Below are 25,125 nucleotides of genomic sequence, written 5' to 3' on the forward strand. Positions count from 1 at the left end.
TAGAGATGTCCGATAATATCGGCCTGCCGATATTATCGGCCGATAAATGCGTTAAAATGTAATATCGGAAATTATCGGAAATTATCATTATCGTTTTTTTTATTATCGGTATTGGTTTTTTTTGTTTTTTTTTATTAAATCAACAGAAAAAACACAAGATACTCTGACATTTAGTGCACCAACCCAAAAAACCTTCCTCCCCCTTTAACAGTTAATTTTACTCATTTTCATTAATTACCGTATTTTTCGGTGTACAAGTCGCACCGGGGTATAAGTCGCACCTGCCGAAAATGCATAATAAAAAAAGGAAAAAACATATATAAGTCGCACTGGAGCCCGGCCAAACTATGAATAAAACTGTGACTTAATAGTCCGAAAAATACGGTACTACTTTCTACGTAACTATTTTTATATTGTTTTACTTTCTTTTTTATTCAAGAAAATGTTTTTAATTTATTTATCTTATTTTATAATTATTTTTAAAAAGTACCTTATCTTCACCATACCTGGTTGTCCAAATTAGGCATAATAATGTGTTGATTCCACGACTGCATATATCGGTTGATATCGGTATCGGTTAATATCGGTATCGGTAATTAAAGAGTTGGACAATATCGGAATATCGGATATCGGCAAAAAGCCATTATCGGACATCCCTACTGAAAACATGTTTTATATTCTAGTTGCTTCAAAATAGCCAGCCTTTGCCCTGATTACTGCTTTGCACACTCTTGGCATTCTCTGGATGAGCTTCAAGAAAGGGTTTCCACTTCACAGGAGTGTGCTTGAAGCTCATGGAGAGAATGCCAAGAGTGTGCAAAGCAGTAATCAGAGCAAAGGGTGGCTATTTTTGGAGAAACTAGAATATAAAACATGCTTTCAGTAATTTCACCTTTTTTTTGTTAAGTACACAACTTTGCACACTGTACCAAAGACAATAATCTTCGAGGTCTGTAAGCACAACCAGAGTTATTCCATACATTAGGCGCACCGGGATAAAAGGCGACCTGTTGATTTTTGAGAAAATTAAATGATTTCAAGTGTGTCTCGTAGTCCGAAAAATACGGTACATAAACTTTATAATTGTGAAAAATATAGACAAATGTCCAACAAATGTGTTCTGTTAAGCCACTAAGCCGGTGGTGTTTTTGTTCTATTTTTTTTTTTGGCAAAATTTGCAAACAGCACCTTTTAATTATTTTTATTTTATTTAAAAAAATATATATTTTATATATAATTTTTGTAGGTTACTTGTTTGGAACATTTGACATGTGTTTAATTGTATTTCTGGACTGTATATGTCAAAAACTTCAACAAACAAACAAATTCACAAAAATCCCGAGTTGATTCGATGTTATCGAAAAAGAAAATACTTTTTTATCGCAACTTTAAAAAAGCTGCCGCAAATTTAGGAATTATAGGCTGCGGCCATCACAAAGAAGTGCACGAATTCCAAAAGGGATTTAATAGTTTTAAGAATTTGATCTGTAATTTAATTACGAGTGAACTCCGGACGGATCGCGATGAATGAATATTAAATCATTGAATCATTTGACAGCCCTCAAGGTTTTATTGCCTTATTTGTGTGGGATTTATGTCGAGAATCAAAGTTTGCTAAAGGGTTCAGTAGAGGCGATGTAAAGTAATTAAACTGAATTGTAATAAGGAGTATTTGTCAAACAAGTAGTCAGTGTGGCAGTGTGTCTGCCGCGGGGAGATAACCCAAAGGGGAAGCGTCTTTAATTAAAACATCGGCATAAAATCCCAAGCTTACGTTGGTTAATAAAATTAACTTCTCGGTGGGGAAAATGTCGTGTTATTTCCCAGGGTTTTAATACACTGACTAATTCCAGCTGCGATGGCGTTGACAGCCGTCAGATACACAACTCACCTCGCCGTCACCCTTCGCCAGCTATCGGCTTCCCACGTAAACGTTCCGAATGAGCAAACAGGAAGTAGAAGCCAGTTCGTAAACATGTGAACTTGAAATACCAGGCCTGTGCTTAAAGGGGAACATTATCACCAGACCTATGTAAGCGTCAATATATACCTTGATGTTGCAGAAAAAAGACCATATATTTTTTTAACCGATTTCCGAACTCTAAATGGGTGAATTTTGGCGAATTAAACGCCTTTCTATTATTCGCTCTCGGAATACTTTGAAATACTTTCTGTAGTTCAAGACTTGCGGTCGTTTAAAAACAGCACTGCACATCATAATGTCGGCTACAGTTTTGATGTTAAAGGTCTAAAAAATTTGGTAGAACGTCTGGCAGGCCGGATTGAAAATCTTAATGGGCCGCATGTGACCCACGGGCCGTATTTTGCCCAGGTCTGGTCTAAAAGAAACGTAAATAATCTCAAACAGAACCTTATTAAAAGGACACACTTTACATGGAACTTTTTTTTTTTGCAATAATATGAAGAAAAAAGTGCAAAATCGTAATAATGCGAGCATAACTATTAGGGGTGGGAATCTTTCAGTACCTAACGCTTCGATTCAGAATCGATTCAAACCGATTTTCACAATGTATTATTTAGTATAATGACACTTTTTCAAAACAGGTTACATGTTAGAATCAGAATCAGAATAGTTTCATTCCCATTGTTTGAGAACAGGTTCACAAACTAGGAATTTTACTTGGTGCTAGAAACTAGAAAAGCTTTTTCTAGTTGCATGGAGATGGCCTAAAACTTTTTTTAATTTTATTTTTATTTTTATTAATCTTTATAGAAAATCTTTTTTTTAAATAAATATGTTTTTTTTTTAAATCACTTTTTTTTTTTAAAGTGATTTGAATTAAAGGGGAACATTATCACCAGACCTATGTAAGCGTCAATATATACCTTGATGTTGCAGAAAAAAGACCATATATTTTTTTAACCGATTTCCGAACTCTAAATGGGTGAATTTTGGCGAATTAAACGCCTTTCTATTATTCGCTCTCGGAATACTTTGAAATACTTTCTGTAGTTCAAGACTTGCGGTCGTTTAAAAACAGCACTGCACATCATAATGTCGGCTACAGTTTTGATGTTAAAGGTCTAAAACATTTGGTAGAACGTCTGGCTCTGTTATTTTCCGTTTTTTCGACTGTTTTCCGTACCTTGGAGACATCATGCCTAGTCGGTGTTTTGTCGGAGGGTGTAACAACACGAACAAAGATGCGAAAGTGGCAAGAAATTGGACGTTTGTTCCGCACACTTTACCGACGAAAGCTATGCTACGACAGAGATGGCAAGAATGTGTGTGGATATCCTGCGACACTCAAAGCAGATGCATTTCCAACTGGACTGGACGGATCAGCTTTCAGGAAAAGAGAGCGGATGAGGGTATGTCTACAGAATACATTAATTGATGAAAACTGGTCTGTCTGCACTCTCAAAGTGCATGTTGTTGCCAAATGTATTTCATATGCTGTAAACCTAGTTCATAGTTGTTAGTTTCCTTTAATGCCAAACAAACACATACCAATCGTTGGTTAGAAGGCGATCGCCGAATTCGTCCTCGCTTTCTCCCGTGTCGCTGGCTGTCGTGTCGTTTTCGTCGGTTTCGCTTGCATACGGTTCAAACCGATATGGCTCAATAGCTTCAGTTTCTTCTTCAATTTCGTTTTCGCTACCTGCCTCCACACTACAACCATCCGTTTCAATACATGCGTAATCTGTTGAATCGCTTAAGCCGCTGAAATCCGAGTCTGAATCCGAGCTAATGTCGCTATAGCTTGCTGTTTTATGCGCCATGTTTGTTTGTGTTGGCATCACTGTGTGACGTCACAGGAAAATGGACGGGTGTATATAACGATGGTTAAAATCAGATACTTTGAAGCTTTTTTTAGGGATATTGCGTGATGGGTAAAATTTTGAAAAAAACTTCGAAAAATAAAATAAGCCACTGGGAACTGATTTTTAATGGTTTCAACCATTCTGAAATTGTGATAATGTTCCCCTTTAAATGGGCTGGTTTTGTGAGTAATCTGTTTGAAAGGATCCAATCGAAACCGAATCAAAGATTTTTTTTTCCAAATTTAATCCGATGTTTTTATGTAGTCCAAAAAAATTGCGACGTCGAATGTGATGGCAAAATGACCCGCGTGCAGACACGACGTCATGACGTCTTACGGAACCAAACATGGCTCCGGTTCCAGTAGGTCTCTGTCCTGGTGCATCTGTGGCAACTTCAAGGCAATCAAAGTCAACAATTTTCTGAACGTAATTGTTGCGTGTAGAAGATTACCGTATTTTTCAGACTGTAAGGCGCACTTAAAATCCTTTCAGACAGTGCGCCTTATAACCCGCCTAATGTACGGAATAATTTTTGTTGCGCTTACCAACCTCGAAGCTATTTTGTTTGGTATATATTTGTACCATGAATTGATGAACGTGTACCCCGACTTAATCAAGCTGTAAAACTTATTCGGGTGTTACCATTTAGTGGTCAATTGTACGGAATAGGTACCGTATTTTTCGGAGTATAAGTCGCTCCGGAGTATAAGTCGCACCGTCCGAAAATGCATAAAAAAGAAGAAAAAAGAACATATATAAGTCGCACTGGAGTATAGGTCGCATTTTTTGAGGAAATGTATTTGATAAAACCCAAAACCAAGAATATTTGAAAGGCAATTTAAAATAAATAAAGAATAGTGAACAACAGGCTGAATAAGTGTACGTTATATGAGGCATAAATAACCAACTGAGAACGTGCCTGGTATGTTAACGTAACATATTATGGTAAGAGTCATTCAAATAACTATAACATCTAGAACATGCTATACGTTTACCAAACAATCTGTCACTCCTAATCGCTAAATCCCATGAAATCTTATACGTCTAGTCTCCTACGTGAATGAGCTAAATAATATTATTTGATATTTTACGCTAATGTGTTAATCATTTCACACATAAGTCGCTCCTGAGTATAAGTCGCACCCCAAAAAACTGCGACTTATATTCCGAAAAATACGGTACTGTACTGTGCAATCTACTAAAAAAAGTTTCAATCAATCAATCAAAGGGTGACCAGTAGATGGCAGTCACACATAAGAGATACGTGTAGACTGCCATATGACGCCGGTAAAGTAAAGTACCAATGATTGTCACACACACACTAGGTGTGGCGAAATTATTCTCTGCATTTGCCCATCACCCTTGATCACCCAGTGGGAGGTGAGGGGAACAGTGAGCAGCAGCAGTGGCCGCACCCGGGAATCATTTCTGGTGATTTATCCCCCAATTCCAACCCTTGATGCGGAGTCCCATTTTTATAGCCTTTGGTATGACTCGGCCTACCGATCTCAGGACGGACACTCTAACCACTCAACACCAAAACTTTAAATGTTTCATTAAGAATGTAGAACATTACACACGGCGCTTGATACGGCTACAGTAGTCAGACGTACTCTTCAACACACGAGTATTATTATGGTGTGTGTATAAGGACCGCAAAATGGCAAATAAGAGGAGACAATTTATCGGGCGTTTTTGTTTCGCAATATTATGCAAAACCAACTTTCCTTACCTTCTGGTACCTGCTGATCTGTATTTGGGATCTGCATAAGTCCTGAAAATGTGTGCGCGTCCACCATTGGAGGATCAATGTCCCATAACAAGAAGATAGAGAAAAAGAAGAAGCTTATCGACAACAGACTACAAAGGCGGAATTTTCAGGACTTATGCAGATCCCAAAAAAAGATCATCAGGTACCAGAAGGTAAGACAAGTTGGTTTTGCATAATATTGCGAAACCAGGTAAATTGTCTGCTAACAGGTGTCATTATGCAGTCTTTATTCACACACCGTACTAACACTCGTATGTTGAAGAGTACGCGCCGACAATCCATCAAGCGGTGCGGCTTCATAGCTTTTTGAGCGCCATGTGTAATGTTGTATATTCTCAATGGAAGATTTAAAGTTTTGGTGTTGTTTACTGGCGTCATATTGCAGTCTACACGTATCTGTTATGTGTGACTACCATCTACTTACACTCATCAGTACACCATGTACCAAATAAAATAGCTTCGAGGTCGGTAAGCACAACTAAACTTATTACGTACATTAGGCGCACCGGGTTATAAGGCGCACTGTCGATTTTTGAGAAAATTTAATAATTTTACGTGCGCCTTATAGTCCGAAAAATACAGTAACATTTTTGCACTAGGTCCTTACAATTAGCAGTCATGTAGAAGATATTTGCCTAGTATTAACATTGAATCAATGTTAGGTTCTAATGTTGATTTGACCATTGAAATTTGGTGATTTTCCAACCAATATTCTACAACACAAATACAACATTGAAACAACATGCTTTTTGACAACGTTTAATCAATGTCAGGTTGTGACGTTGATTTGATCATTTCTCAGCCAATATTTTACAACACAAATACAACATTGAAACAACATGCTTTTTGACAACGTTGAATCAATGTTAGGTTCTAAAGTTGATTTGACCATTGAAATGTTGTCATTTTCCATCCAATATTTCATCATCTGCTCAGTAATAACATTGAAACAATGTTAGGTTCTAACGTTGATTTGACCATTGAAATTTGGTGATTTTTCAACCAATATTCTATAACACAAATACAACGTTGAAACAACATGCTTTTTGACAACGTTGAATCAATGTCAGGTTGTCACTTTGATTTGATCATTGAAATTTGATAATTTCTCAACCAATATTTTATCATCTACTGGTTACACTTATCATTACGCCATGTACCAAATAAAAATAGCTTAGAGGTCGGTAAGCACAACCAAACGTATTCCGTACATAAGGCGCACTGTCGATTTTTGAGAAAATGAAAGAATTTTAAATGCGCCTTATGGTCCCAAAAATACGGTAGCATTCTTGCACTAGATCCTTACAATTAGCAGTCATATAGAATATATTTGCCTAGTATTAACATTGAATCAATGTTAGGTTCTAACGTTGATTTGACCATTGAAATTTGGTGATTTTCTAACCAATATTCTACAACACAAATACAACGTTGAAACAACATGCTTTTTGACAACGCTGAATCAATGTTAGGTTTGAACGTTGATTTGACCATTGAAATTTGGTCATTTTTCATCCAATATTTTATCATCTACTGGTTACACTTATCATTACACCATGTACAAAATAAAATAGCTTCGAGGTTGATAAGCACAACCAAACGTATTCCGTACATTAGGTTATAAGGTGCACTGTCGATTTTTGTGAAAAATTTAATAATTTTAAATGTGCCTTATAGTCCGAAAAATACGGTAGCATTTTTGCACTAGGTCCTTACAATTAGCAGTCATGTAGAATATATTTGCCTAGTATTAACATTGAATCAATGTTAGGTTCTAACGTTGATTTGACCATTGAAATTTGGTGATTTTTCAACCAATATTCTACAACACAGATACAACGTTGAAACAACATGATTTTTGACAACGTTGAATCAATGTCAGGTTGTCACGTTGATTTGACCATTGAAATTTGGTCATTTCTCAACCAATATTTTACAACACAAAAATACAACGTTGAAACGACATGCTTTTTGACAACGTTGAATCAATGTTAGGTCCTAACATTGATTTGACCATTGAAATTTGGTCATTTTCCATCCAATATTTTATCATCTACTGGTTACACTTATTATTACGCCATGTACCAAATAAAATAGCTTTGATGTCGGTAAGCACAACCAAAATGATTCCGTACATTAGGCGCACCGGGTTATAAGGAGCACTGTCGATTTTTGAGAAAATTAAAGGATTTTAAATGCGGCTTATAATTCGAAAATTACAGTAGCATTTTTGCACTAGGTCATTACAATTATCAGTCATATAGAAGATATTTGCCTAGTATTAACATTGAAACAATGTTAGGTTCTAACGTTGATTTGACCATTGAAATTTGGTCATTTTTCATCCAATATGTTATCATCTACTGGTTACACTTATCATTACACCATGTACCAAATAAAATACCTTCGAGGTTGGTAAGCACAACCAAACATATTCCGTACATTAGGCGCACCGGGTTATAAGGCGCACTGTCGATTTTGAGAAAATCTAAGAATTTTAAATGCGCCTTATAGTCAGAAAAATACGGTAGCATTTTTGCACTAGGTCCTTACATTTTTAGCAGTCATATAGAAGATATTTGCCTAGTATTAACATTGAATCAATGTTAGGTTCTAACGTTGATTTGACCATTGAAATTTGGTCATTTTTCATCCAATATTTTATCATCTACTGGTTACACTTATCATTACACCATGTACCAAATAAAATAGCTTCGAGGTCGGTAAGCACAACCAAACGTATTCCGTACATTAGGTTATAAAGTGCGCTATCGATTTTTGAGAAAATTTAAGAATTTTACCTGCGCCTTATAGTCCGAAAAATACGGTAACATTTTTGCACTAGGTCCTTACAATTAGCAGTCATGTAGAAGATATTTGCCTAGTATTAACATTGAATCAATGTTAGGTTCTAATGTTGATTTGACCATTGAAATTTGGTGATTTTCCAACCAACATTTTACAACACAAATACAACATTGAAACAACATGCTGGTTGTGACGTTGATTTGACCATTGAAATTTGATCATTTCTTAACCAATATTTTACAACACAAAAATACAACGTTGAAACAACATGCTTTTTGACCACGTTGAATCAATGTTAGGTTCTAACGTTGATTTGACCCTTGACATTTGGTAATTTTCCATCCAATATTTTATCATCTACTGGTTACACTTATCATTACGCCAGGTACCAAATAAAATATCTTTGAGGTCAGGAAAGCACAACCAAAATGATTCCGTACATTAGGTGCACCGGGTTAAAAGGAGCACTGTCGATTTTTGAGAAAATTAAAGAATTTTAAATGCGGCTTATAATTCGAAAAATACGGTAGCATTTTTGCACTAGGTCCTTACAATTAGCAGTCATGTAGAAGATATTTGCCTAGTAATAACATTGAAACTATGTTAGGTTCTAACGTTGATTTGACCATTGAAATTTGGTGATTTTTCAACCAATATTCTACAACACAGATACAACGTTGAAACAACATGCTTTTTGACAACGTTGAATCAATGTCAGGTTGTCACGTTGATTTGACCGTTGAAATTTGGTCATTTTCCATCCAATATTTTATCATCTACTGGTTACACTTATCATTACACCATGTACCAAATAAAATAGCTTCGAGGTTGGTAAGCACAACCAAACGTATTCCGTACATTAGGTTATAAGGTGCACTGTCGATTTTTGAGAAAATTTAAGAATTTTAAATGCGCATTATAGTCCGAAAAATACGGTAGCATTTTTGCACTAGGTCCTTACAATTAGCAGTCATATAGAAGATATTTGCCTAGTATTAACATTGAATCAATGTTAGGTTCTAACGTTGATTTGACCATTGGAATTTGGTGATTTTCCAACCAATATTCTACAACACAGATACAACGTTAAAACAACATGCTTTTTGACAACGTTTAATCAATGTCAGGTTGTGACGTTGATTTGATCATTTCTCAGCCAATATTTTACAACACAAATACAACATTGAAACAACATGCTTTTTTACAACGTTGAATCAATGTTAGGTTCTAACGTTGATTTGACCATTGAAATGTTGTCATTTTCCATCCAATATTTCATCATCTGCTCAGTAATAACATTGAAACAATGTTAGGTTCTAACGTTGATTTGACCATTGAAATTTGGTGATTTTTCAACCAATATTCTATAACACAAATACAACGTTGAAACAACATGCTTTTTGACAACGTTGAATCAATGTCAGGTTGTCACGTTGATTTGACCATTGGAATTTTGTCATTTTCCATCCAATATTTTATCATCTACTGGTTACACTTATTATTACACCATGTACCAAATAAAATAGCTTCGAGGTCGGTAAGCACAACCAAACGTGTTCCGTACATCAGGTTATAAGGTGCACTGTCGATTTTTGAGAAAAAATTTAACAATTTTAAATGCGCATTATAGTCCGAAAAATACGGTAGCATTTTTGCACTAGGTCCTTACAATTAGCAGTCATATAGAAAATATTTGCCTAGTATTAGGTTCTCACGTTGATTTGACCATTGGAATTTGGTGATTTTCCAACCAATATTCTACAACACAAATACAACGTTGAAACAACATGCTTTTTGACAACGTTGAATCAATGTTAGGTTCTAACGTTGATTTGACCATTGAAATTTGGTCATTTCTCAACCAATATTTTACAACACAAATACAACGTTGAAACAGCGTGCTTTTTGACAACGTTGAATTAATGTTAGGTTCTAACGTTGATTTGACCATTGAAATTTGGTCATTTTCCATCCAATATTTCATCATCTACTATTTGCTCAGTAATAACATTGAAACTATGTTACGTTCTAATGTTGATTTGACCATTGAAATTTGGTGATTTTCCAACCAATATTCTACAACACAAATACAACGTTGAAACAACATGCTTTTTGACAACGTTGAATCAATGTTAGGTTATAACGTTAATTTGACCATTGAAATTTGGTCATTTTCTATCCAATATTTAATCATCTACTGGTTACACTTATTATTACGCCATGTACCAAATAAAATAGCTTTGAGGTCGGTAAGCACAACCAAACGTATTCCGTACATTAGGTTATAAAGTGCGCTGTCGATTTTTGAGAAAATTTAAGAATTTTAAATGCGTATTATAGTCCGAAAAATACGGTAGCATTTTTGCACTAGGTCCTTACATTTAGCAGTCATATAGAAGATATTTGCCTAGTATTAACATTGTGTTTCTTTGTGACTATTTTGTCCAGTTGGTAAAGGTCTTGCCTTGTATTGACATTATGAAAGGTCAAATCCCTAGCATCGAGAAAATGTTACCCGTGGAGCAATTTAGTTGGTAGCGCTTACAGACATATTGTATATACCCACAGAAAAGGCTGGTGCCTCTCATGTGTTGGCCTGTCAATAAGGTCCACGCTGATTCATGCAGCAATGTGTGAAAAGTCCAAGTGGTTTGTTTGGATAAAAGCCTCCTCTTAACAATCGGCGTGAGACAGCTTCACCAGGCTTTAACCCCGACGGCATCCCAGGCTCGTTAAACGCCACAGCCCAATTATCTCCCCGAGAAACTGACGATGGTCGGCGGAATGGCAGGCTATTTCAATTTTTGCTTTGTTTACAAACATTCATTGCTGCTGCTTATATTCTCCAAATGTTCTGCTGTTTAAATTTAAATAGACTTTCAAACAATAGCCATGACATGACGCCAGCTTCATCATTTCAATTTCAGTTAGTGCTGTTGGAAATAAAGATTTTGACAAATGTCGAATTAATCAAAGAACCCATCAGTGGAAGAAAAACATCAAATGGAACCTCCAAAATCCAACCATTTTGATTTGATTTGACGAGGCAGTTCAATACAATTATTACAACTGCAGTACCTATAAAAGACCACTAGGTGGTAGTGTTGTCCCGATACCAACATTTAAAAAAAAGTACCAATGATTGTCACACACACTAGGTGTGGTGAAATGTCTCCTCTGCCATCCCCTTGTTCACCCCCCTGGGAGGTGTGGGGAGCAGTGAGCAGCAGCGGTGGCCGCGCCCGGGAATCATTTTTGATGATTTCACCCCCAATTCCAACCTTTGTTGGTGTGTGAATGTGTGTGTGAATGGGTGAATGTGGAAATAGTGTCAAGGCGCTTTGAGTATGTTGAAGGTAGAAAAGCCCTATACAAGTATAACCCATTTACCATTATTATTATTTTTTTTAATCTTCTAAAATTGTTCTTTGAACTATATGTTTAACGTATTATGACATTTTTTTTTGTTAAAATTTAAAAAATGTGTGGTCCCCTTTTGGTACATTTTGGTACCAGTACCAAAATATTACCCTACTACAAACACATGTAAAGTTAAGTTAAAGTTAAAGTACCAATGATTGTCACACACACACTAGGTGTGGTGAAAATTATTCTCTGCATTTGACCCATCACCCTTGATCACCCCCTGGGAGGTGAGGGGAGCAGTGAGCAGCAGCGGTGGCCGCGCCCGGGGAATCATTTTTGGTGATTTAACCCCCAATTCCAACCATTGATGCTGAGTGCCAAGCAGGGAGGTAAGGGGTACCGTTTTTATAGTCTTTGGTATGACTCAACCTACCGATCTCAGGGCGCACACTCTAACCACTAGTGTCAAAAGCGCTTTGAGTACCTTGAAGGTAGAAAAGTGCTATACAAGTATAACCCATTTACCATTCTTTGAACCATATGTTTAACATATTATGAATTTTTTTTTGTGGTCCCCTTTTGGTACATTTTGCACTGCAAAAACAGAAATCTAAGTAAGATTATATACCTCAAATAAGGGTGATATTTGCTTATTTTCTGTCTGATAAGATAATTCTTCTCACTAAGCAGATTTTATGTTTTACTTGTTTTAAGTGTTTTGGTCCTAAATGATCTCAGTAAGATATTACAGCTTGTTGCTGAGATTTGATGACCTATATTGAGTAAAACATGCTTGAAACTAGAATATCAACTGATGCAAAGCTGTGTCATCAACACTCACAAGTATAAAACTACTTTTTTAAAGTAATAATTTCTTATTTCAAGCATGAAAAAAAAAAATCCTGACTTTGACACAAATGTGTCTCATAATTAAAACAGACGACAGCCAAATGGACTTTGCGGTTTAATTTTCAATGAAACAATAGAAAACACGTACTCATATAGTAGTACAGTTGGCACAGTACAGTAAACTGACAGTTAATATTTAAACATTTAACATTTCTAACAATTTTGAACAGAAATAGTTCATGCACATTCAGATAAATTCCTCAAAATTACAACTAAAAACATTTTGGCCGGGGGCCGGGCTGTATATATGCGGACTAATTGACTGAAAGAGCACACACTTGATGCTATGATGTCATGTTATCGATAGAAAAATGCATTTTTAGACAATATAATTTGCCTGAGCGGCTAGTAGACCCCGAGAGTAACAAGCGGTTGCCTTTCCATTAAGAACAATAAATTAGTTTTTAGTATAAGTTTGCTGGTTTCAAGAAATGTAATGCCGAGCGCATATCATTATGTCAAGATAATGTACTTAATTTAAGAATATTTTTCAACATATTGAGCAAAAAGGTCTATTTTTTGTTTCTACCAAGAAAAGTGCACTTGTTATTAGTGAGAATATATTTATATTAAAAGTATTTTTGGGTTCATTGAGGTTAGCTCATTTTCAGGCATGTGATTTGACCACAATGAAAAAGACTGAAAAAATGTCCGGGGGTCTGGGGGATAAGGGGGGTAAGCTCCTGGTTTTTCACCAATTTAACATGCTAAAATTAACAAAGACAGCACCATTTGAAGAAAATATTTGAGTGTTTAAAGACATGAAAACATCATTAATAGAAATATACCTTGCTTTAAGTTGTTTCATATGTTTTTGGCGTTTTCGCATGTACTTCCAAAGCCTTGAAACCTCGTGATCCATAGTCAATATTATCATGACACCACGTGCACAAAACCTTTCCGGGACGATCGATTTTCCGAATAAAATCACCGAACAAAGTCGTAACTTCCTTCTTCCCAACAGTGTCAGTGATTTCCCTTTGCATCCAGTCCCATCGAAACTTATTTTTGACATGTTTATCAATTTCTTTTACTCGTAAAGCGTCCTTTCTCTCGAGAACCGACATCGTTTACATATGGAAAATGGCGGTAATAACCATTATGAATGATGACGTTATTAACGTCATCATTCATAACCATACTTGCCAACCCTCCCGAATTTTCCGGGAGACTCCCGAAATTCAGCGCCTCTCCCGAAAACCTCGCGGGACAAATATTCTCCCGAAAATCTCCCGATTTTCAGCCGGAGCTGGAGGCCACGCCCCCTCCAGCTCCATGCGGACCTGAGTGAGGACAGCCTTTTTTCACGACGGGAGGACAACAGGGTGACAAGAACTAAATCATCCAGACTAGAGACAAATTGTATTATTATGTTTATCTTACCTAAAAATAAATATATTTATTAATAAAAAAAAATTAAAAAAAATAAATACATTTTTACTATATTTCGCTAAAAACATCAAAATTAATTGTATTTTTATTTGTATTTTTTCTGACTCATTACATCCAGCCATATAATTAAAAAAAACTTATTGGAAATAATTAATTTTAAATGATCGTAATTCATTTAAAATGACCATATTTAATTATTAAAATAATTGCTTGTTTATCAACAACTTTAGCATTTTATTCATTACATTTTGAAGCTCTCAGAAGCCAAGTTATGTTATATTCCTTAAGACTTATTTATGCAAGTTTGAAGTATCAATTATCTAAACACATTCTAGCTGTCAATATACTCCTCCCCTCTTAACCACGCCCCCAACCACACCCCCCCCCCCAACCCCGACCACGCCCCCACCCTCCACCACCCACCTCCCGAAATCGGAGGTCTCAAGGTTGGCAAGTATGTTCATAACAGATATCCTGATTGGTCACAAGGAACATATCGACCAATCAACTACGGCGTAATATAAACTACGTCTCGAATCTTGATTTAGGGTGGGAAAAAAAAAACGGAAAAACGGGAGATTTTTTTTTTCCCCCGAAATTAAAAAAGACGGAATTCCGACTTTAGACGGAAAAATCACATGCCTGAATTTTACTTACTAGTCTTGACAAGCCAAATGTTCTTGTTTTATTGGCAGATAATTTTGCTTAGTTCAAATAAAATACCTCTAATTTTTGTATTTTTTTCCCCTTGTTTTTGAACACTGACTTTTTGCAGTGTGGTACCAGTACCAAAATATTAGTATCGGGACAACCCTACTACAAACACATGTACAGTTACACACCTAGTCTACACTTAATTAATAATAATTTAGCTTGTGTTGGACTTTGGAGGTTCCACACTTCAGGTAAAAGAATTGACTTTTTTACGTGCGTCGATCAGGATGTCTTACCGGTTTTTTTAGGCGTCCGGGTGAAGGTCCCTTTGACGGTGCGGCAGTGGGAGTTGTCCCCGCCGCAGACGCCGCATTTGTCCTCTGCTTTGCTCGAGCCGATTTCTTTGTCACAGCCAACTTTCTGAAGACGCCCCCCACACCATAAACAAAAAAACAACAACAACAACAACCCCACAAGAGTGTAGAGATTAGCAAACATTCACCATTTCAGAGTCAATATTCTGAGATAGAATCATGTGCTGGGCATCTGCTGGGCCAGTGTTTTTCAACCACTGCGCCGCGGAACACTAGTGTGCCGTGAGATACAGTCTGGTGTGCCGTGGGAGATTATGCAATTTCAACTACTTGGGTTAAAAATATTTTTTGCAAACCAGTAATTATAGTCTGCAAATGATGTGTTGTTTTTGAGTGTCGGTGCTGTCTAGAGCAGTGTTTTTCAACCTTTTTTGAGCCAAGGCACATTTTTTGCGTTGAAAAAATCCGGAGGCACACCACCAGCAGAAATCATTAAAAACTCAAATCAGTTGACAGTAAAAAGTCGTTGTCGCAATTGTTGGAAATGACTTTTAACTATAAACAAGCATGCATCACTATAGCTCTTGTCTCAAAGTAGGTGTACTGTCACCACCTGTCACATCACACCCTGACTTATTTGGAGTTTTTTGCTGTTTTCCTGTGTGTAGTGTTTTACTTCTTATCTTGCGCTTTTTCTCTTTTTTTGGTATTTTCCTGTAGCAGTTTTTCATGTCTTCCTTTGAGCGATATATCTACTTTGTTTTAGCAATCAAGAATATTTTAGTTGTTTTTTTATCCTTCTTTGTGGGGATATTGTTGATCGTCATGTCATGTTCGGATGTACATTGTGGACGCCGTCTTTGCTCCACAGTAAGTCTTTGCTGTCGTCCAGCATTCTGTCTTTGTTTGCTTTGTAGCCAGTTCAGTTTTAGTTTCGTTCTGCATAGCCTTCCCTTAGCTTCAAAGCCGTTTCTTAGGGGCACTCACCTTTTGTTTATTTTTGGTTTAAGCATTAGATACCTTTTTACCTGCACACTGCCTCCCGCTATTTCCGACATCTACAAAGCAATTATATACCAGCTGCCACCTACTGATATGGAAGAGTATTACACGGTTACTCTGCCGATCTCTAGACAGCACTGACACTCAACAACAACACAACATTTGCAGACTATAATTACTGGTTTGCAAATAATATTTTTAACCCAAATAGTTAAAATTGCATAATCTCCCACGGCACACCAGACTGTATCTCACGGCACACTAGTGTGCCGCGGTGCAGTGGTTGAAAAACACTGGTCTAGAGCTCGGCAGAGTAACCGTGTAATACTCTTCCATATCAGTAGGTGGCAGCCGGTATATAATTGCTTTGTTGATGTCGGAAACAGCGGGAGGCAGCGTGCAGGTAAAAAGGTGTCTAATGTTTAAACCAAAAATAAACAAAAGGTGAGTGCCCCTAAGAAAAGGCATTGAAGCTTAGGGAAGGCTATGTAGAACTAAACTAAAACTGAACTGGCTACAAAGTAAACGAAAACAGAATGCTGGACGACAGCAAAGACTTACTGTGGAGCAAAGACGACGTCCACAATGTACATCCGAACATGACATGACAATCAACAATATCCCCACAAAGAAGGATAAAAAAACAACTGAAATATTATTGATTGCTAAAACAAAGTAGATATATCGCTCAAAGGAAGACATGAAAAACTGCTACAGGAAAATACCAAAAAAAGAGAAAAAGCCACCAAAATAGTAGCGCAAGATAAGAAGTAAAACACTGCACACAGGAAAACAGCAAAAAAGTCCAAATAAGTCAGGGTGTGATGTGACAGGTGGTGACAGTACACCGACTTTGAGACAAGAGCTATAGTGATGCATGCTTGGTTATGCTTTAAAATATTGCGACAACGACTTTTTACTGTCAACTGAGTTTCGTTTTTAATGATTTCTGCTGGTGGTGTGCCTCCGCATTTTTTCCACGCAAAAAATGTGCCTTGGCTCAAAAAAAGGTTGAAAAACACTGTGCTTGGGCATCAAAAGTCCCGCAGCTAATCGAGGTGACGGTGTGGAAACGAGGAACGCAAGTTGTTTGAGGACACATGTTGATTACAAAGATGACATCATCAGCATAAGAGAGAAGCATCTGCAGGTATTGGCATGGTCTCATGGCCTTACCACACACTCCCCGCGGACGCAGACGCTGTAGGCGTCCTTGTAGGAGCAGCGCGTCCCATCATGCACCAGTTGTTTCATGTAGGACACGTCCCCCGTCTCCTTCGACTGGCAGTACAGGTGGCATCTCTTGTTAGCTGCAGGACGACGGCAACATTATCAACCCCTTAACATACTCATTAAAATAACATGTCAAAAACTATATTTGTCCTACTTTAACCCTTGTGTGGTGTTCGGGTCTGTGGGACCCGTTGTCATTTTTTTCATTAAAAGAAAAATGATACAATTAATTAATTTTTCAAACTGAGACTCACTGACTTTGGCTCATTTTCTGTGAAGAACATATATCAGAATACATATTTAATGACCACACACCATACACCCCCCCTACACATTTCTATTACATATAAGATGTCCGGGTCCACTGGACCCGGGGCTAATAGAAGTGTGGAAATTGATGTTCTGCGTACCACACACACACACACACAGCAGGCCGAGACAGGAGGAGGACAGAGGGTCAAATGTGCGACAAAATGAGAGCAGACAGTGTTGACAAACAACGTTGCAACCTTGTGTGGGAACCGTGGGTGCAGAAACACAAAAGAAGAATCCCTGTGGGATGCAGAAACTGGCAGGGAAATTTTCCGTGCAACGTTCATATGGTTGTTACTCAGCCAGCGTTTGTGGGTCTGTGGGACCCGTTGTAATTTTTTTTATTAAAAGAAAAATGATACAATTAATTAATTTTTCAAACTGAGACTCACTGACTTTGGCTCATTTTCTGTGAAGAACATATACCAGAATACATATTTAAGACCACACACCATACACCCTCCCCTACACATTTATATTACATATAAGATGTCCGGGTCCACTGGACCCGAGGCTAATAGAAGTGTGGAAATTGATGTTCTGTGTATCACACACACACACACAGACACATACACACAGCAGGCCGAGACAGGAGGAGGACAGAGTGTAGGTACACAGAACATCAGAGAGTCAAATGTGCGACAAAATGAGAGCAGACAGTGTTGACAAACAACGTTGCAACCTTGTGTGAGAACCGCGGGTGGGTGCAGAAACACAAAAGAAGAATCCCTGTGGGAAATTTTCCGTGCAACGTTCATATTGTTGTTACTCAGCCAGCGTTTGTGGGTCTGTGGGACCGGTTGTCATTTTTTTATTAAAAGAAAAACGATACAATTAATTAATTTTTCAAACTGAGACTCACTGACTTTGGCTCATTTTCTGTGAAGAACATATACCAGAATACATATTTAATGACCACACACCATACACCCCCCATTTCTATTACATATAAGATGTCCGGGTCCACTGGACCCGGGGCTAATAGAAGTGTGGAAATTGATGTTCTGCGTATCACACACACACACACACACACACACACACACACACACACACACACACACACACACACACACACACACACACACACACACAGCAGGCCGAGACAGGAGGAGGACAGAGTGTAGGTACACAGAACATCAGAGGGTCAAATGTGCGACAAAATGAGAGCAGACAGTGTTGACAAACAACGTTGAAACCTTGTGTGGGAACCGCGGGTGCAGAAACACAAAAGAAGATGCAGAAACTGGCAGAGAAATTTTCCGTGCAACGTTCATATTGTTGTTGCTCAGCCAGCGTTTGTGGGTCTGATGGACCCGTTTCATTTTGTGGCTTTTAATGCCTCACAATCAAACACTTTTATGTCAAAATACTGAACAGATGTTTATTGGGATAAGGTAAACATCTGTTCAGTATTTTAACATAAAAGTGCCAAGTTTTATCAATCAATCAATCAATCAAAGTTTACTTATATAGCCCTAAATCACAAGTGTCTCAAAGGGCTGCACAAGCCACGACATCCTTGGCTCAGATCCCACACCAGGGCAAGAAAAAACTCAACCCAATAGGACAATGAGAAACCTTGGAGAGGACCGCAGATGTGGGGGACCCCCCCTGGGCGACCGGTGCAATGGACGTCGAGTGGATCTAACATAATATTGTGAGAGTCCAGTCCAATTATTATCCAATTATTTAAGTGAAATCCAGGCAAAACCGTATCCGACGTAGAGGAATAAGGATATGATACAATATCTATGTTTTTTCTCTGCCAATATTGTCCGATATTATCGACACACATCCCTACCTTGGAGGTAAGGACATTTTGCTGCATGCTTTCAATGGGAAAAGTAGCACCATATTGAGTTTGTGAGCAGATAAAAAATGTAGGGCTGCACAAGCCACAACGACATCCTCGGCTCCGATCCCACATCAGGGCAAGAAAAAACTCAACCCAATGGGATAACAATGAGAAACCTTGGAGGGGACCACAGATGTGGGGACCCCACACCCCCTGGGCGACCGGTGCAATGGACGTTGAGTGGATCTCGCATAATATTGTGAGAGTCCAGTCCAATTATTATCCAATTATTTAAGTGGTTTTCTTCGTTTTTATGTCCAGCACCCTCGAAAAGGACTGCTCGCAAAGACTGGCGGTATCCATAATTCGCCGATAGGGAGAAGTTTTTATTTATACGATGAGTCAGGTGTGTCTTGACCTCCGTGGCGGAGGCTCCGCCGAACCCCTGAGGCCGACTCACCGAACCCCTAGGGTTCGATCGAACCCAGGTTAAGAACCACTGTGTTAGATCTACTATGGACTGGACTATCACAATATTATGCTAGATCCACTCTGGACTGGACTCTCACAATATTATGCTAGATCCACTGTGGACTGGACTCTCACAATATTATGCTAGATCCACTATGGACTGGACTCTCACAATATTATGCTAGATCCACTCTAGACTGGACTCTCACAATATTATGCTAGATCCACTCTGGACTGGACTCTCACAATATTATGCTAGATCCACTATGGACTGGACTCTCACAATATTATGCCAGATCCACTATGGACTGGACTCTCACAATATTATGCTAGATCCACTATGGACTGGACTCTCACAATATTATGCGAGATCCACTCTGGACTGGACTCTCACAATATTATGCTAGATCCACTCTGGCCTGAACTCTCACAATAATATGCTAGATCCACTCTGGACTGGACTCTCACAATATTATGCTAGATCCACTCTGGACTGCACTCTCACAATGTTATGCTAGATCCACTCTGGACTGGACTCTCACAATATTATGCTAGATCCACTCTGGACTGGACTCTCACAATATTATGCTAGATCCACTATGGACTGGACTCTCACAATATTATGCTAGATCCACTCTGGACTGGACTCTCGCAATATTATGCTAGATCCACTCTGGACTGGACTCTCACAATATTATGCTAGATCCACTCTGGACTGGACTCTCACAATGTTATGCTAGATCCACTATGGACTGGACTCTCACAATATTATGCTAGATCCACTCTAGACTGGACTCTCACAATATTATGCTAGATCCACTATGGACTGGACTCTCACAATATTATGCTAGATCCACTATGGACTGGACTCTCACAATATTATGCTGGATCCACTATGGACTGGACTCTCACAATATTATGCTAGATCCACTCTGGACTGGACTCTCACAATATTATGCTAGATCCACTCTGGACTGCACTCTCACAATATTATGCTAGATCCATTAAGGACTGGACTCTCACAATATTATGCTAGATCCACTATGGACTGGACTCTCACAATATTATGCTAGATCCACTCTAGACTGGACTCTCACAATATTATGCTAGATCCACTATGGACTGGACTCTCACAATATTATGCTAGATCCACTATGGACTGGACTCTCACAATATTATGCTGGATCCACTATGGACTGGACTCTCACAATATTATGCTAGATCCACTCTGGACTGGACTCTCACAATATTATGCTAGATCCACTCTGGACTGCACTCTCACAATATTATGCTAGATCCATTAAGGACTGGACTCTCACAATATTATGCTAGATCCACTATGGACTGGACTCTCACACTATTATGCTAGATCCACTCGACGTCCATTGCACCGGTCGCCCTAGGGCAGGGGTCGGCAACCCAAAATGTTGAAAGAGCCATATTGGACCAAAAATACAAAAAATAATCTGTCTGGAGCCGCAAAAAAATTAAAAGCCATATTACATACAGATAGTGTGTCATGAGATATAAATTGAATTAAGAGGACTAAAAGGAAACTAGATTACCTCAAATATAGCTACAAATGAGGCATTATGATGCAATATGTACATATAGCTAGCCTAAATAGCATGTTAGCATCGATTAGCTTGCAGTCATGCAGTGACCAAGTATGTCTGATTAGCACTCCAACAAGTCAATAACATCAACAAAACTCACCTTTCATGCACAACCTTAAAAGTTTGGTGGACAAAATGAGACAGAAAAAGAAGTGGCATAAAACACGTCCTAGAAAGTTATACATGTAAACAAACTAAGGTGAGTTCAAGGACCGCCAAAATTAGTAGGACAAAACGGCGCTTGCCAAGTACTCGAATCAGTGAAGCATGTTTAATACAAACAGTGTGCTTTATAACAATTAGGGAGGTTTGTGTCATGTTTGTCCTCCTACAGAAACCATAAATACAGTTGATTTGATTTGATTTGATATTAAAACAAAAAATAGATTGTTTCCCCCTCATCTTTTTCCATTTTTCATACATTTCTGAAAAATGCGGCTCTAGACCTGCGGGTTGCCGACCCCTGCCCTAGGGGGAGGGTCCCCACATCTGCGGTCCTCTCCAAGGTTTCTCATTGTCCCATTGGGTTGAGTTTTTCCTTGCCCTGATGTGGGATCTGAACCGAGGATGTCGTTGTGGCTTGTGCAGCCCTTTGAGACACTCGTGATTTAGGGCTATATAAGTAAACTTTGATTGATTGATTGATCACAAAAAAATAAGAGTTGTAGATATTATTTGGAAACTCAAGATAGCCATGACAAGTGTATGTAAACTTTTGATCGCAACTGTATGTGGTTACTTCACATGCTTTTGGACAATTTTTTTTTGGACACCCCTGGCCTAGAGCCAACCTTGCACATTTTTTTAAGTTTAGCTTCCTGTTGTTATTCTGATGAAAAAAAACCAATGTGTTTTGTACGCATATTTCCCGCTAAAGTAGTTCCTGGAAATTGACTGGTTTTAAGTGAGGAAAAAAAGATGACATTTTGAACCACTCTGCTTTTAAAAAATTACCTGAGGTTACGGAAAAAAAAAAAAAAATGCATTAAAGTGTCAAAACCCTGCCGGGAACATGAGTTGCTCTTTATAACACAAATACGTCTCTTTTGTGACTCACCGTCTGGATGCTCGTGAGGCAGCCAGTGGTGTTTGGCGTTGTGGAGCTCGAAGTGAGAGTTGCGGAGTTGACACTGCTGCGCTCGGAAGTCTTCAAAGTGCTTGGGGCAGTCGTGGGTGTTGCAAAGCTGATACTCGTAGTTCACCGCCGCGCAGTCCTGCCCGCCGTTGGAAGGACTTGGGGAGACAAAGGCAAAAACGCGTTAAGTTTCAAACGCTCGAAGAGGGCTATCTTTCAACAGCTGTCACTTTAAAGAAGCCCTACGTGTGCCGGAAGACGAGCTGTCAAGCGCGAGCGCGGCTTTTTAATTTCCATTGAAAGCTAACAAAAGCAGACCTTTTTCTGTTCCATTCAAGACTTTGATGGTAGGCAAATCCTTTCACATGTTATTGACCGTTGAACATTGACATGGCAGCTCCCGTGGATTTCACCGGCGGAAACCTTTAAATCAATCCTGTTTCGTAAGAAAACATAATTTATTGAATCAGCTTCCATTCCATTCCACACAAACATTTGTCAAAACTTCAATCCCTACTGTGTTGCCTTTGCAACTAAATACTCCAAACGAAAGCCGCTGTTCTAACAACTTGACTTTTCCCCATTATTTGGACTGACTTGAAATTTCTCACACGGCTCTACAAAACACCCACGTTAATTTGAACACAATCTTGGGTAGACAGCTTAAGGTGACTGACACTCACATGTGTCAGGTTCAAACACTGATGACATCTACTAAACAAGACAAGAAGCAAGGAATTAAACAGAGACATAATTAAATTTGGCTCCTTGTACAGTGTTGTCCCATGCCCCCGACGAAAGATTGTACGCCTCCTCTTTTATTTGGACTTTCCCTGATTACATGGCAACAGCTGTTTCTAAGGGACGGGGGTCGTAAACAGCCATCACTTTTGATTACAACAGTTTAAAGAAAAGGTTGTAAACAGTTCAAAGAAGTGTTTACGACAGCTTGACAGTTGCTTAGAATGTCAAGCTGTTCTAATAACTTGACATTTCCCCATTAAGGGACGGGGGTCGTAAACAGCCATCGCCTTTGATTACAACAGTTTAAAGAAAAGGTCGTAAACGCTTGACAGTTGTTAGAATGTCAAGCTGTTCTAACAACTTGACATTTCCCCATTAATTGGACTGACTTGAAATTTCTCACACGGCTCTACAAAAAAACTAACGTTATTTATAACACAATCTTGGGTAGACAGCTTAAGGCGACTGACACTCACATGTGTCAGGTTCAAACATTGATGACATCTATTAAACAAGACGAGAAGCAAGGAATTAAACAGAGACAGAATTAAATTTGGCTCTTTGTACAGTGTTGTCCCACGCCCCTGACGAAAGATTGTACGCCTCCTCTTTTATTTGGACTTTCTCTGATTACATGGCAACAGCCGTTTCTAAGGGACGGGGGTCGTAAACAGCCATAGCCTTTGATTACAACAGTTCAAAGCAAAGGTGGTAAACAGTTCACAGAAAAGGTAGTAAAACAGTTCAAAGAAGAGGTCCCTGTAGGGGAGTCAGGTCCTGCTTCCTCTTCGCTTTGTAGATCTCGGGTCAAGACAATATCTTTCTTTTGATTACAATACATGAAAGGAACACCTTCATGTTGCTTCCTAACCTACACAGTGGAGTTTTACAAGCCTTCTTCTTGGTAGGTTCAAAGACAGCTTTTGTCTTCTCGCCGGGAACTCATTGAAACACAAAGTTTTGTGATACCTTAGATACAATTATTCTGACAACATGTCTGTTTCAAAAGAAGTTGACAAAGTTTGACCCTCCCACTCCTCGATTCATTAGACTGACTTGAAATTTCTCACACAAATCAATGTACTCTGCAAAAAAAAAACGTCGGGTGTATAGCCAAGTCACTACAAAATTCGCTGCGATGGGGTGGCGACTTGTCCAGGGTGTACGTCGCCTTCCGCCCGAATGCAGCTGAGATAGGCTCCAACATCCTGTTTGACAACGTTTAATCAATGTCAAGTTGTGACGTTGATTTGACCATTGAAATTTGGTCAATTCCCAACCAACATTTTACAACACAAATACAACATTAAAACAACATGCCTTTTGACAACGTTGAATCAATGTCAGGTAACGTTGATTTGACCATTGAATTTTGGTCATTTTCCAACCAACATTTTACACCACAAATAAAACGTTGAAACATCTTTTTTGACAAAGTTTAATCAATGTTGGGTTCTGACGTTGATTTGACCATTGAAATTTGGTCATTTTCCAACCAACATTTTACAACACAAATACAACATTAAAACAACATGCCTTTTGACAAAGTCTCGAAAATCTCTCGGAACAACCATTCTCCCGAATTTCTCCCGATTTTCAGCCGGACCTAAGGCACGCCCCCTCCAGGTCCGTGTGGACCTGGTGAGAACAGCCTGTCGTCACGTCCGCTTGGCCAACCAAAAAGTAACCACAGAATACTAGTGTTCTGTGGTTACTTCTTGGTTGGCCAACGGTTTACGTTGTATTGTGCACCCTGACGCCCCTCCCTCCCCAATCTCCTGAATTTGGAGGTCTCAAGGTTGGCAAGTATGGCGTACCCAGATGTAAAAACCTCTTTTGCACAATCGGCCTTGAAAAGTCTAACTTTATTCACAATT

At 38.6% G+C, this 25,125-nt stretch overlaps 1 protein-coding gene across 1 annotated transcript in view; it reads right to left on the reverse strand.

The window, feature by feature from the left end:
- Window positions 1–25,125, reverse strand: part of adamts3 (ADAM metallopeptidase with thrombospondin type 1 motif, 3) — a 447,166-nt gene that overhangs the window by 11,990 nt on the left and 410,051 nt on the right. The window contains exons 16-18 of the mRNA XM_061981142.1: window positions 22,487–22,662; window positions 17,179–17,312; window positions 14,983–15,106 (exon numbers count right to left, since the gene is read on the reverse strand). Of these exons, the coding sequence (XP_061837126.1) occupies window positions 14,983–15,106; window positions 17,179–17,312; window positions 22,487–22,662 (434 nt within the window). The remainder of the gene's footprint in view (window positions 1–14,982; window positions 15,107–17,178; window positions 17,313–22,486; window positions 22,663–25,125) is intronic.

Source organism: Nerophis lumbriciformis, linkage group LG20 (assembly GCF_033978685.3).
Source record: "Nerophis lumbriciformis linkage group LG20, RoL_Nlum_v2.1, whole genome shotgun sequence".
NCBI classification, from domain to species: Eukaryota; Metazoa; Chordata; class Actinopteri; order Syngnathiformes; family Syngnathidae; genus Nerophis; species Nerophis lumbriciformis.